General features: G+C 45.3%; 1 protein-coding gene across 17 annotated transcripts in view; it reads left to right on the top strand.

Annotated features, from left to right (window-relative positions):
* LOC147456139 (uncharacterized) overlaps nt 1-12,251 on the top strand; it is a 187,461-nt gene extending 175,210 nt beyond the window's left edge. For all 17 annotated transcript variants that reach the window (XM_086514707.1, XM_086514701.1, XM_086514699.1 and 14 more), the window contains one exon: nt 11,446-12,251. In XM_086514707.1, coding sequence (XP_086370833.1) covers nt 11,446-11,700 — 255 coding nt within the window. In that variant the 3' untranslated portion in view covers nt 11,701-12,251. The remainder of the gene's footprint in view (nt 1-11,445) is intronic.
* The last annotated feature ends 1,092 nt before the right edge of the window (nt 12,252-13,343 follow it).

Genomic DNA, 13,343 nt, shown 5'->3' with positions numbered 1-13,343 from the left:
CCAGGAACCTAGGACAAAGTTATGGCTCTTTGATACTTTGGTTGCTTCTACTATGTTATATGGGGTGCAGGTTTGGGGACCTTCTATAGGCCAGGATGGTTGGAGGCGTATGGAGAAGCCCCTGGTATCTATGATCTCTCGGTTGATTAGAGCCAAGGCTTCCGTACCGCATGATATATTGGAGCGGAATTAGCTGCCCCCCCTATGGAGATTGAGGCGCTTACCAGATCAGTCTCCTTTGTACACAGTCTATGGGATACTACCAGAGACAGATATGCCAGGGTGGCTCTAGAGTCCTCCAGACAATTAGCTCTTAATGGGGATACATCATGCTGGTTTGCACAGATGGCATCATGGTTTCAGACACATGGTTTCACCATGGACCGGTTGCCTCCTTTTCAATACTCTCTACGGGCACCCTTGAGGTCTCTGACATAGGTAGAGATTAATAGACTTATTCGTCAGGATCTGATCCAGCTGGACACGAGGAGGACATGGATAGAGCCGTTACAGGAGTTGGGCACAAAGATGGCTTTCTATAGAGAGCATCTTCTCCACCTCACGGGGGATGGGTTTGTGAATCGACCTAGCTATATGGACACGCATCTTTCTCATGGTTTGCGTTGTGCAATTAGCCAGATACGCACGTCCTCACAGCAGCTCGAGATTGAGACTGGCAGATTCAGAGGGACACCAGCAGAGAGCAGGATATGCAGCTTATGCCATCTAGAGCCAGAGACAGAAGTACATTACATATGTCATTGCACAGTGTACTATGAGATACGAGGCCGTTTTCATTGTCTATTCAGAGAAGGTTTTGGGCCTCTATCTGGGGTCATGAGTTATGAGGATCAGAGATGTCTTGGGCTATATCTACTTGAGTTACACATGCATAGAGAAACTTTACTGAGAGCTGAAGAGAGACAACCCCAGAGACAGATCACAGATTTCTTTACACTAGATATTGTACACCCAGAAGAACAGACAGAGGAGCAGCCAACAGTGGAGAGGTCTACCCGCACTACTGGCATTCTCATAGACCGAGCATTGGAGCTAGGGAGATCTAGACGACCCCGATGGAGAAGAGGAGCTACACAGTTTCAAAGGAGGCTACAGCAAAGGATTCGAGCCATACTCTTTCGTCGTCCAGAGTGCAGATGAAGATGGATCTCTACTCCCCTCCCATATTGTCTTCACATTGTATTGCTTAGTTTAGGATCCCGCAGTATTTATATTTTGTTATCCTAGTTTAATTTGTTTTGTTAATCTGACTTTGTATCAGATACACCGCATTGTAACTTTTTGGTCTCATAGGTCACTTTGGCCTTTTGAAGACGTTAATATAACATTTCATTTCATTTCTCTCTCTCTCTCTCTCTCTCTCTCTCTCTCTCTCTCTCTCTCTCTTTTTACCTAGACATTGTATTAGATCCGCCAAGCTTGTATCAGTTTGGTCTCATAGGTCATTTTGGCCTTTAGAAGACGTTTAATATAACATTTCATCTCTCTCTCTCTCTCTCTCTCTCTCTCTCTCTCTCTCTCTCTCTCTCTCTCTCTCTCTCTCTCTCTCTCTCTCTCTCTCTCTCTCTCTTTGTGTGTGTGTGTGTGTGTGTGCGCGCGCGCGCGCCAGTGTGCATGAGGTGCCAGCCAGCCCATCGAGTGGAACTCCAGGAGCTCTCTCACACTTCGCAGCAGCTCTGGCGTGTGACAGTAGTTCAGCCCCTTGCGCATCCAGCCTAGCCAGCCCATCACGTGGAGCTCTCAGCATCAGCCATCGTTCCACTGTTTCCAACCATCGCGTTTAGCCAGTGCGGGTTGGAGCAATAGAACCCATTCAGCAGTGTTACTAAATACGAGCAGAACTGAGGACCTGTGGAACAAGGGCCGTTATGATGGAGGTCATGAGCGCTTCATTGGTTTGCAAGTCCCGTACGAAGGCAACCTTCATGCTTACAAACAAGCGGATAACAGAAGTGGAAAGGGAGATGAAGGAATGGAAAGCAGAGATGGAAGGATGGTGGAAGGAGAAGGCCAACCTTCTTCAAATGTTCCTCAACGAAGGCACGCAATGGAAGGAGGAGAAAGAGGACCTGCACGCAGAGATACAAGCACTCAAGGAGGATTCACAAGAACTCAAAGAAAAGGTCTCAGCTCTCAAGCGAGAGCTTGCTGATAGAGCAAGTAGTGGACTAGAGGAAGGTGAATTCTAGCCCTCGGTGATAGAGGAAATCAAGGTCATCATGGAACAGGCAAGGATGATCAAAGAGGAAGAGAAACAGAATGTGGCAAAGACGTCTTCGTGGGTGGATGTAATCACGAAGACACAGAAGAAGGCGGATGAGGCCGAGAAATGGATAGAAGTCGCTAAGAAAGGGAAAGGGAAAGAGGCCACATCTATCCCCACTCCTACAAGCATCAACATGACTTAGAAGAAGAGCAACGAAGGAAGACTAGAGCTCTGCATGTACGAATAGCCGGTCTAAAAGACCGAGATGATGTGGAAGGGGAAGTCAAAGAACTTGTTTGCATGATGGGTAGTGAGGCTACTCATACAACGGCATGGAGGATAGGGAAGAAGACACAAGGAGATGGGGAGACTTCAAAGGAGAGAGCTCTAATCATGCGCTTCCCATCCATGGAGGCAAAGGACTTCTTGAAGAAGCATCCTACACTAAAGAAAACAAGCATGTTCCTTGGAGATGAGCTCACACTCTCACATCTTGCTTATATGAAAGAAGTTATGCCGGAGATAATGATAGCTCAAGAGAAGGGAAAAGTGGCCTTATACATGGATGGACAAGTGGTTATTTTTGGAGAAGCGCCCCGCATGACGGCGCGAGACTTGTGGGACCACACTCAGAGTGGCTACATGGAATTGTAATGGATCTTTGCACCTTGATGTAGGGGTCTTTGAGGATAGTTTCATAGAAGGAGAAATCATTTTCTACTCTGAGACACATCAGGCCCTAGGGCAGTCCATGCCACATGTGAGCGGATATAGATGGGAGACAGCTTGCAGACAGGAGACTCGATCAGAGCACAGAGAATGAGGTTCAGGAGGAGTAGCAGTCTTATTCAGGGAGGAGCTACAGTCGTTGATACATATAGCTCTGAGGGATGAGCATGCTAGGTACATGTGGGTGAGACTGAAGGCAGAGACATGCAAATACCTCTACATTGCTATTTGCTATTTCCCTCCTAGTATGTCAGTATATACATCACCTAGAGGACAATCCCCCTTCTCTATTTTGGATGAGGATATATGGGAGTTTTCAGGGACGGTGACATTACTATCTTGGGGGATTTCAATGCTAGGATTGCCCATCACCAGACAGTATTCTATGATACCTCAGAGGAGTTGATGCGGGAGCTTGATATTATAGAAATGGGTCTGTCTAGGTTATCACAGGATAGAGGAGCACACTGAGTATGGCAGATACTTGATTGATATGGGGACTGCACATGGATTGGCCATTTTGAATGGCCTACAAAGATTCCTTGCAGCAGGTGGTTTTACATGCTTTCCATATCGGCATGGCGCTAGTACAGTGGATTATGTTATGGCTTCTCAAGGACTCATTCCTTCCTTTCAGAATTTCATGGTGGGAACTAGGCCGGTTGGGGTAGGAGTCGATCATGCTATCTTGTCTTTCACTCTATTGTTCCAGTTCAACACAACTCCATTGGGAGAGGCCTCCACACATACTCGGTATACCTTCACGAGGGAGACAGATCCCGTGTACAGTGATGAGATATACAGCTAGCTATGCACCCAGGAGCCAGGACGGCCACTAGATGAGCTCACCCAGATTCTGACAGAGATGCTCCATGATGCATCATCAGAGGCATATCCCCACAGCCAGCCTACAGGCAGACGATTTGGGAGCATGCCTCAGAATGGTTGGTATGATGAGGAGTGTAGAGAGACAAGGATCAGATTACAAAGAGAGGTGCTCATGGGTACTACTACACATAGACAGTTAGAGCGTGATCTGTATCAGGTGTTTATGAGTCAGGACTCTAGTGAGGCATGGAGGCTTTTCAATGAACACTCTCTACCGCCAGCCATCACTTCCACAGAGACCTGGAGGGAATGTGCTACATCTCTCTATACAGCATCGGGGCAGCCACCTTTGCCTGACCCTCCAGAGGCATGCCCAAAAACATGTACTTTCTTTACTGTTGAGAGGGTAAGGAAATCCATTGACAGGATGAAGACAGGAAGAGCACATGATCATGATGGTCTGGTAGCAGAGCACTTCATCCATGCTAGAGATATGCTTGCAGAGCCGCTTGCTATGATGTTTAATAGATCCATGTATGAGGTTTTTCGTGAGACTTGGAGTATGTCCACGATTGTGCCTATCTATAAGTCGGAAGATCCTATGCTTCCCTGGAATTACCGCACCATCATGGTTGGTCACACTCTAGCTAGGCTATATGCATCAATTCTTGAGCACGAGTTGAGTGGATGGGCAGAGAGAGAGGGTATACTGGCAGCATGACAAGCAGGATTTAGGAGAGGTTTCTCCACTCTTGACCAGATTTTCACACTCAGAGCCATTATTGAGGGTAGACACCATGGTAGGAGGATATATTGTAGCTTTATGGATTTCCGCAAAGCCTTTGATACAGTGCCACGAGCCAGACTCATACGTAGATTGCAGGACATGGGGGTGCCCACAGAGCTGATTTGGGGGATCTTAGCTTTATACATGACAACGGTAAGATGAGTATGCACTACTCATGGCATGCCCGACATGGTTCACTCCACCATTGGCGTGAAGCAGGGCTGTCCCCTATCTCCGACTCTCTTTTTGGGGTATATGTAGATGAGTTTTCAGATTATGTGTAGACAGAGGGTGATAGAGGTGCTCAACTTGTAGGGACATGTTTTCCGTGGCGATTATATGGCGATGATATTGTCTCTTTGACAATTTGATCACTTCAGCCATGCTGTACGGAGTGGAGATATGGGGCCCCTCAGTTGATCATCATAGCAGAGCTGGCAGTACAGATGGATGGAGATGTATGGAGAGACCCTTGGTGTCTATGATTTCGTGGATGATTAGGGCCAAGGCCTCCGTACCACATGACATTGTTAGAGCGGAGCTCGCTGCTCCACCATTGGTAGTGGAGGCACTCACTCGATTAGTTCCATTTATGCATAGCACCTGGGCTCTCCCTAGAGACAAATATGCTCGATTAGCACTAGAGTCTTCACGATAGATGGCATTGCAGGGAGATAGATCATGTTGGTATGTAGAGATGGCATCTTGGTTTCAGCTACATGGCTTTAGTATTGATCGGCTACTCTCTGGATGCACCCTCCATCTCGCTCACTAGGGCAGAGATTACCAGGCTCATCAGACAGGATTTGCTTCAGTTGTATACGAAGAGGACATGGATACAGCCTACACATGAGTTGGGTAGGAAGATGACTTTCTATAGAGAGCATCTTCTTCAGCTCACAGACGATGGTTTTGTGATCAGACCAAGATACATGGATACTCATCTATCCCACAGGATACGATGTGCTATTGGTCAGATACGCACATCCTCACATCAGCTAGAGATCGAGACAGGAAGATTTAGAGGAGTACCCAGCAAGATTTTTCATGTGTGCCAGATAGAGTCCGAGACAGAGCTACATTACATCTGTCACTGCCCAATATACTATGAGATACGAGGCCGCTTTCACTGTCTATTCAGAGAGGGTTTTGGACCACTTTCTAGAGTCATGAGATACCAAAATCAGACATGCCTCGGAGTATACTTACTGGAGATTCGCAAACACAGAGAGGACCTCTTGAAGAGGGGCACAATGAGAGAGATCCAGCGACAGCGGAAGATTACAGATTTCTTTCAGTCACAGACAGAGTAGTTCAGACAGTCCCCACAGCATAGTAGCACCAGAGGCACGAGAGGTATACTGCTTGATCGGGCGATAGAGTTGGAGCGGTCCCATCGCCCACGGATGAGGGGGTCCTCTGGACATCGACGCAAATTGCGACAGAGGATCCATACCATACTAGCGCGACATAAGCCGTCCCGAAAGAGTGCCTACCTTTGAGAAAATTGAAGCTCTATAGCCTTTTGGATACTGATGTATATGTATATGATGCCTCTACTGTCAAAGAGCGCCATTGTATCAGCTTACCCTTCGTATTCCCTTTGTATTAGCTTTCACCCCACCCCTTTTCAGTTCTTTGTACTTTTGTACCCAAACCTGCTATTAGATTCACCACATGTAATCTTTTGTTCTCATAGGTCATTTTGGCCTTTTGTAGACGTTAATATTACATTCATTTTCATTTCTCTCTCTCTCTCTCTCTCTCTCTCTCTCTCTCTCTCTATATATATATATATCCCGGCCCCCCAGAGTCTGGGCGCCCACTGACTTGTATACCTTATACATAGCATAAGTGTATAGGGGGCTGCTCACTCTTTGAGTCTCCCCACCCACATCGTGTGTGTGTCTCCTTCTCTCTCTCTCTCTCACTCTCCGTTTGTGGTGCTCCCCGATCCCCTTCAATATATATATCTATATATATATATATATATATATATATATATATATATATATATATATATATATATATATATATATATATATATATATATATATATATATATATATATATATTTATACTCTCTCAACATCCAGAGTGCAAATGAGGATGGATTCTAGTAGTAGTAGTATTTTTGTTCTAGTTCTTCTGTACCCAGACATGATATCAGATTCACTATTTTGTATCGGATTGGTCTCATGGGTCATTTTGGCCTTTTAAAGACGTTAATAAAAGATTTCATTTCATTTCTACAGAGATGGTCAATGGTGATTGTAGAGCGATGCTCTACATGACGGTGTGAGACCTATGGGACCATATTGAAGATGGTAGCATGGAATTGTAATGGATCTTATAGGCTGGATGTGGGTGCCTTTGAGAATAGCTTTTGAGACAAGGAAATTATATTCTTCTCAAAGACTCATCAGGCCCCTAGATAGATGATGCCACATGTCACGGGATATAGATAGGAGACAGCTTGTTGGACAAACACGAGATTTGAGCATGGGAGCAGAGGATTGGGGGTAGGAGTAGTATTATTTAGAGAGGAGCTACAACCACTTCTACACAATTTACAAAGAGATGATCATGCTAGATACATGTGGGTGAGGTTGAGGGCCAACACAAGCCGATTTCTATACATTGCCATAGGCTACTTTCCCCCAGTACGTCAGTCTATGCTAGTCACCTTTGTCTGTCCTAGACGATGACATATGGGAGTTTTACAGGAATGGTGACATCCTCCTCCTAGGGGACTTCAATGCTCGGACGTGCAATGCTCCGACATTCTTCTACCACACTTCAGAGGAGATGCTCAGAGAGCTGGATGTAGGAGATTTGGTGCTTGACAGACATTCACAAGACAGAGAGCAAACCGAGTATGGGAGACATCTTACGGAGATGGCGACCTCACACGGTTTGGCCATACTTAATGGCCTACATCGTTTTCCTAGAGAGGCCGGTTTCACATGCTTTCCACACAGATATGGGGCTAGCATAATGGACTATGTCATGGCACAACCGAGCTTCATCCCCTACATTCAAGATTTCACAGTAGGACCATGACCAGTGGGTATAGCAGTGGATCATGCTTTCTTGACACTTTCAGTCTCCTTTCAATACAGTGCAGCCCAAGTGTCAGGAGGGAGGACACATATCAGCTACATTTATACCAGAGACCGAATCTGTTTATACGGAGGAGATCTATAGTCGTCCTATATAGCAGCTAGGCCTTGACTCTCAGGGGAGGAGATCACCACTTTACCGAGTGAGACATTGCATGATGCAACAACAGAGGAGAGGCATACCCACACACTCAACCTGATCAAAGACTCCATTCAGGGAGCATGCCCCAGAACAGTTAGTATGACGAGGAGTGTAGAAAGACGAGAGCATAGCTTCAAAGGGATCTTCTCCTAGGGGTCATCAATCACAGATTATCTTGGATAGCCTACGCCTTGTGCGACAGAAGAAGTGTGTAACTAAGTCAGACTTTGTAAATAATTAATTTATTTACGAGAACAGAATCATCTAATTAGTTGTGTGTACACCAGAATAGACCTAGCAGTTCTAAGGCCTCAGGTGAGCCTAAATGCGGGCCACAACACCTCAGAGGGACCTTAGCAGACTTTACCCTGAAGCCCTAGTGATTGGGAAATCGGGTCTTCAGAAAGGGTAAGCAGTAGCCTCAGATTTTAGGCTCAGAAAAATACGCGCGTCAGTACAAGCACATGAATGAGATGGGGTCCTTAGAACAGTGACCCTAAGGCCAATAAAGCTAATAAAGCCTTAGGGTAAGTTTCGTTAAATTAAATTTAACGGTCCGTGCCCGAGCGGGCGGCTGGACAAGTGTGAACAGGTAAAGGCGGTGCAGTGCCCGTGCGGCATTGCGCCGGCAGACCTTTGGTGTTCTCATAAAAGAATCATTGGTAGCAGTTGTTAGTTAGTTGCACATTTTTTTAATTAATGAGCTAGAAGTTTTTAAAGTCAAAAGTTGAATGGTTTTTAAGTTTTTAAAGTAAGTGTGCCAAGTGGCACACTTACCAATGCAAACTAACTCTCTCTCACTCTCACTCTCACCCTCTCTCTCTTCCTAGCGCCCCCTCTCCCTGATGGCTATTTAGGAGCCCCCCTCCCCCATTTTTAGGGCTGGCAGTGCACCTACCCCCCCCTAATGTGAGCGTGTTCTACGCAGTGGAGCCCTCCCTTGAGAGCAGCCCCTTGCGACATATGTGGTAGCCTTGTGCTCCCATTGTCAAGAACAAGGGATCTCACAGTCATAGACACCTTCTGGTGAAGTTTCATTGCGAGAAGCTGCCGTAGACGCTCTCTTAGCAGAGTGCGGCTGCTGTAATTCTCTGTTTTCAGCCCCTAATCACCTCGATTAGGGCTGTTTTCAGCAGATCAGCCATAGAAATTCTCTTCTCTCTCCTTATCCTAAGTCTACATCAAGTTTGGCACGATTCCATCGCGAAGAAGACCTCTGTTTCGGCGTAGGGGTGTGCACAGGTAAGAATTTCAGGTTATGTGCAGAAAATTACAGCAAGCATGTGCGTGTGCATTTTGCTTGTTTCTCTTTTGTGTTCGATGCATGAATGAATGAGCATGAAGGCAACACATAAGGGAAGATGGACTCTCCTCTGTGAGAGCTTCCGATGAGCTGTTTTGGAAGATAGACTCTCTTTTCGAGAGCTTTCAACCAGTCTCGCACAAGAGGGGAAATCCCCTAAGCAGAAAGAAAGTGGAAACACTTTCTCAGTCAGTAGTCAGAACAGAACAGAAGAAAGAATAGAGGAGGGGCGTATGCCCCGTTCCTGTGCTTGTAAAGATTCTCCCTTAGTAATAAAGATATTCTCTTTATGGGGGGGGACCAGCCCATCTTCTGGTCCCGAATGGAGTGTCAAGTTTTCTCTCTCCCTCTAATTCTCTTGAGTATTTGAAGTGCAATTAAACGTCAGTTTACGCTTCCGTATTTTTGTGACAAAGTGAGCATTCCTAGCTCAGATGGAGCGAAACTTATACCAGTTGTTCTTGAGTAGAGACTTAGGAGAGGCATGGCGTTTCTTTCATGAGCACTCCTTTCTCTCCCACTTCATGAGCACTGCTCTCTCTCAGTGACTACTTCCCTTGATGTGTGGGGTATGCAACATCCTTATATACGGTCCCTGGACAGACATGAAATGGTAAAGACGGCCATTGACATGATGAGGATCAGGAGGGAATATAATCATGATGGTCTAGTATTGAAGCACTTTATACATGCTAGAGATATCTTGGTAGAGATTCTTGCAATTCTATTCAGTTGTGTCATGTGTGAGGGTCTACCTGAGACTTGGAGACTATCTACATTGTGCCTATCTTCAAGGCAGGTGATCCTACGGAGCCAGGAAACTATTGTACTATGATTGGACACACATTGGCACATTTGTATGCATCGCTCCTTGAGTAGCAGTTGAGCAGATGGGCACAGAGTGGGGGCATACGGACAACAGGATAGGCGGGTTTCAAGAGAGGCTTCTCCACTCTTGACCATATTCTGACACTTAGAGCCATCATTGAGGAGGGTAGGGCACATGATGGAAGACGGATTCATTGTAGCTTTGTGGATTTCCGCAAAGCATTTGATATGGTGCCCATAGCCACATTGATGCATAGACTACAAGAGATGGGAGTGCCCATTGAGTTGATTTGGGTGATCATGGCTCTATACATATCAGTGGTGGGACATGTACGCACTCAAGATGGGATATCTGATTTAGCACTATTGGAGTGAAACCAGGTTGTCCATTGTCTCCTATTCTATTTGGTATGTATATAGATGAGGTTTCTGATAGAGGGGGTGACAGAGATGCCTATCTGGTAGGGACATGGATTCCATTTTATTATATGCTGAGGATATTGTGTTGATCTCTGACTCACCGGAGGGTATGCAACGACATTTGGATGCATTACATAGCTATGTGGAGGATAGTGGATTTTCTGTATACCGTGGTAAAACCAAGGTTATGGTGTTTAACACCACACCGCAGTGGATCAGGAGATCAACACCTACATTCACTTATGGTTAGGAGACTGGGAGTACACAGATGCATACACTTATCTTGGGGTAGTCTTCACTGGGCCAAGGCTTTCTTGGAAGAGTGCAGCAGAGACTAGACTGACCAGAGAGTATGCGGCCCTGGGAGGATTAGAGAGGATGTGTTTGCAGGCTCAGTTCCAGAAACCCTGAACAAAGCTCTGGCTCTCTGATATCTTGGTTGCTTCAGCTTGCTCTATGGGGTTCAGGTTTGGGGACCGGTCAGGATGGGTGGAGAGGTATGGAGAGGCCCTTGGTATCTATGATCTGTTGCTGGTTAGAGCCAAGGCCTCCGTGCCACACAAGATCATTAGAATGGGGGTAGCAGCCTTCCCCTATGGAGATAGAGGCGCTTACCAGATCAGTCTTCTTCATGCATAGCTTATGGGATACTACCAGAGACAGATATGCCAAATCGGCCCCCGAGTCCTCCAGACAATTAGCTTTACAGGGGGACACATCATGCTGGTATGCACAGATGTCATCATGGTTCTAGATACTTGGCTTCAGCATGCCTTCCTTCCAGTACTCTCTTGATGCACCGTCATTGTCTCTTACATCACCCATTATATCACCCTCTTGTATTGAGCACCCATTGTATCAGTGATCACACATACCCCACATAGTTCCAGCTAGTCGCACTTCTAGATTCATTTTAGTATCTCTTTTTTGTACTCAAGACATTGTATCAGATTCTCATAGGTCATTTTGGCCTTTTGAAGATGTTAATATTTCATTTCTTTCATTTCATTGTATTCCATTCCATTCCATTCTCTCTCCTAATCAATGGTTGCTTGACAGGTCTACTATGGTGCGATTGGAAGCAATCTATTGCTGCGGTGGGCTTGGACATACAAGCTCTCAGCTCATTTGAGGCATAATTATATCACCGTCTTTCTCATGACAGCCCTGGAGATAATTCGCAGATTTCAGTGGATCTTTTTCCGGGTGGAAAGTGAATGGAACAAGGTATCTAGGGCAAACTTACAGACATCTATGAAAGACCCCTTGAAGGAAGCTGAGATGCCAATTTCAGCCAACGAGTATAATGTGTGAAGAGGGGGAATACAGACGTATATGAGGCGAACGTGGGATGGCTAAGTCTTGTGGAATCTTCATGCGTACATTTTGCGGAAATGGGATGTCGATGGGGCAAATGTTTTTGTTGCTGGAATGCTCTGATGATGCGTCTTGATCCGCATGGTCAGGCAGAGAGAATCGTGGGAGTATTTTTCTCCAGTGGATGTCCAGCATCAGAATCTCATTTTCTGAGCAAAATCACTTAGAAAGCGGCTTTTTCGGGCTCTGGTTTCAGGTCCCTGATTCAGCAGCATTACATAGCTGCATAAATCCAGCTTGAGGAGTTGCTAAAAGATTGTAAGGATGATTTCGCCTAGTCCTACGCAGATATGAAAAAACTGAAGCCTTCAACAATCAAACATTTATTTATTCTTTATTATCAAGGATGAGGCAGTCAGGATTAAGGGGGTGTCCCCATGGATTGCCAGGATTTATAAACCATCCGATCTCAAAAAAATTGAGTATTCAGTACTGGAAAGGCCCAACAGGTCATCTATATGCCAAGGAAAAGAAGCTCTATTCTTGTACTTGCATTTGTGTTTTATTTTTAATGCTGCGGTAGATGATGTGAAAATAAAGCACAGCTGGTTACAATAAAGAAATCGCGAAAACTGGACATCCTTCCTGAGGCCAAGCAGGTTGTGCCACTGCTTTTCTTGGCCTCGATTTTCAAGGGTAAATTTATTAGACCATCAGGATTTCTGAAAGATCTTTGCTATTAACCACATTTAATAACTACAATGCCCAAAATTTCAGCTTGAAAATTAAGGCCCAATAAAGGCATAAATGGGGTTTTCATTTCGGATCAGGAAATCTGCACTAAAGGCTTTGATATGTGAAGCATTGACACTGGCATTGCCTTCTTGTGTTATTTGAACCAATTTGTTGAGGTACGGTTTGCCCTTGGCGTGTATGCCCCACAGCCTTCTTTAGCTTCGAAGGCCCTCCAAAATTCTAGAGCTTTTTGCATTTCAATAAAACAGCTCCATACACCATTGCCTCTTCCGGAAATAAAGCGGGTGAGACACCCTCGACTCTAAAGATGGTGGTGGAGGTTGTATGGGAGGCTCTCTTAAAGGGCCTCCAAGGGTGCATGAGGCCTTAGATAATGGCTCCACTGCTTTGCAAATGTGGGGATTTTTCCTCGAGAATCTCTTGAAGTTGGACATCTGCAAAGCCTGAATTGCACGATAGCCCCTGTTGGATATATGGTGACATCCTGACAAAGACATTAATTGTCAGCCACATGTTGTTTGCATGGCTGTGTGTCCATCAAATCACATCCACTCAAAATGTTATTCATCTCTTTGATACACAAGATATTATTGGTCGTGGGTATGGTGTCATGGATTCATTCATTGATAGTTGTCTCAAAATCAGCGATTGCTTCTATGAAATTAGAGAGCATCTACATTTCAAAAGTTTCTAGGATTGAATGATGAAAACTGTGGCATCAATCTTACACTCTAAAGTCGACCTAAATCCATGTGAAAGTTTGGTACTTGTTAGTTCTCAAACCTTTGTTAGTTGTTGCTACGTGCTCATACACGAATCTCCAATACTATTGAAAGCCACATTTGCACTTGAGAAGGCCTTATCTTTCCATGGTATCTTATCTC

This window comes from Adiantum capillus-veneris, chromosome 6 (genome assembly GCF_014529385.1).
Source record: "Adiantum capillus-veneris isolate H3 chromosome 6, ASM1452938v2, whole genome shotgun sequence".
Lineage (NCBI taxonomy): Eukaryota > Viridiplantae > Streptophyta > Polypodiopsida > Polypodiales > Pteridaceae > Adiantum > Adiantum capillus-veneris.
The sequence above is the reverse complement of the archived record's forward strand: the minus strand, read 5'-3'. Positions and strand labels throughout refer to the sequence as shown.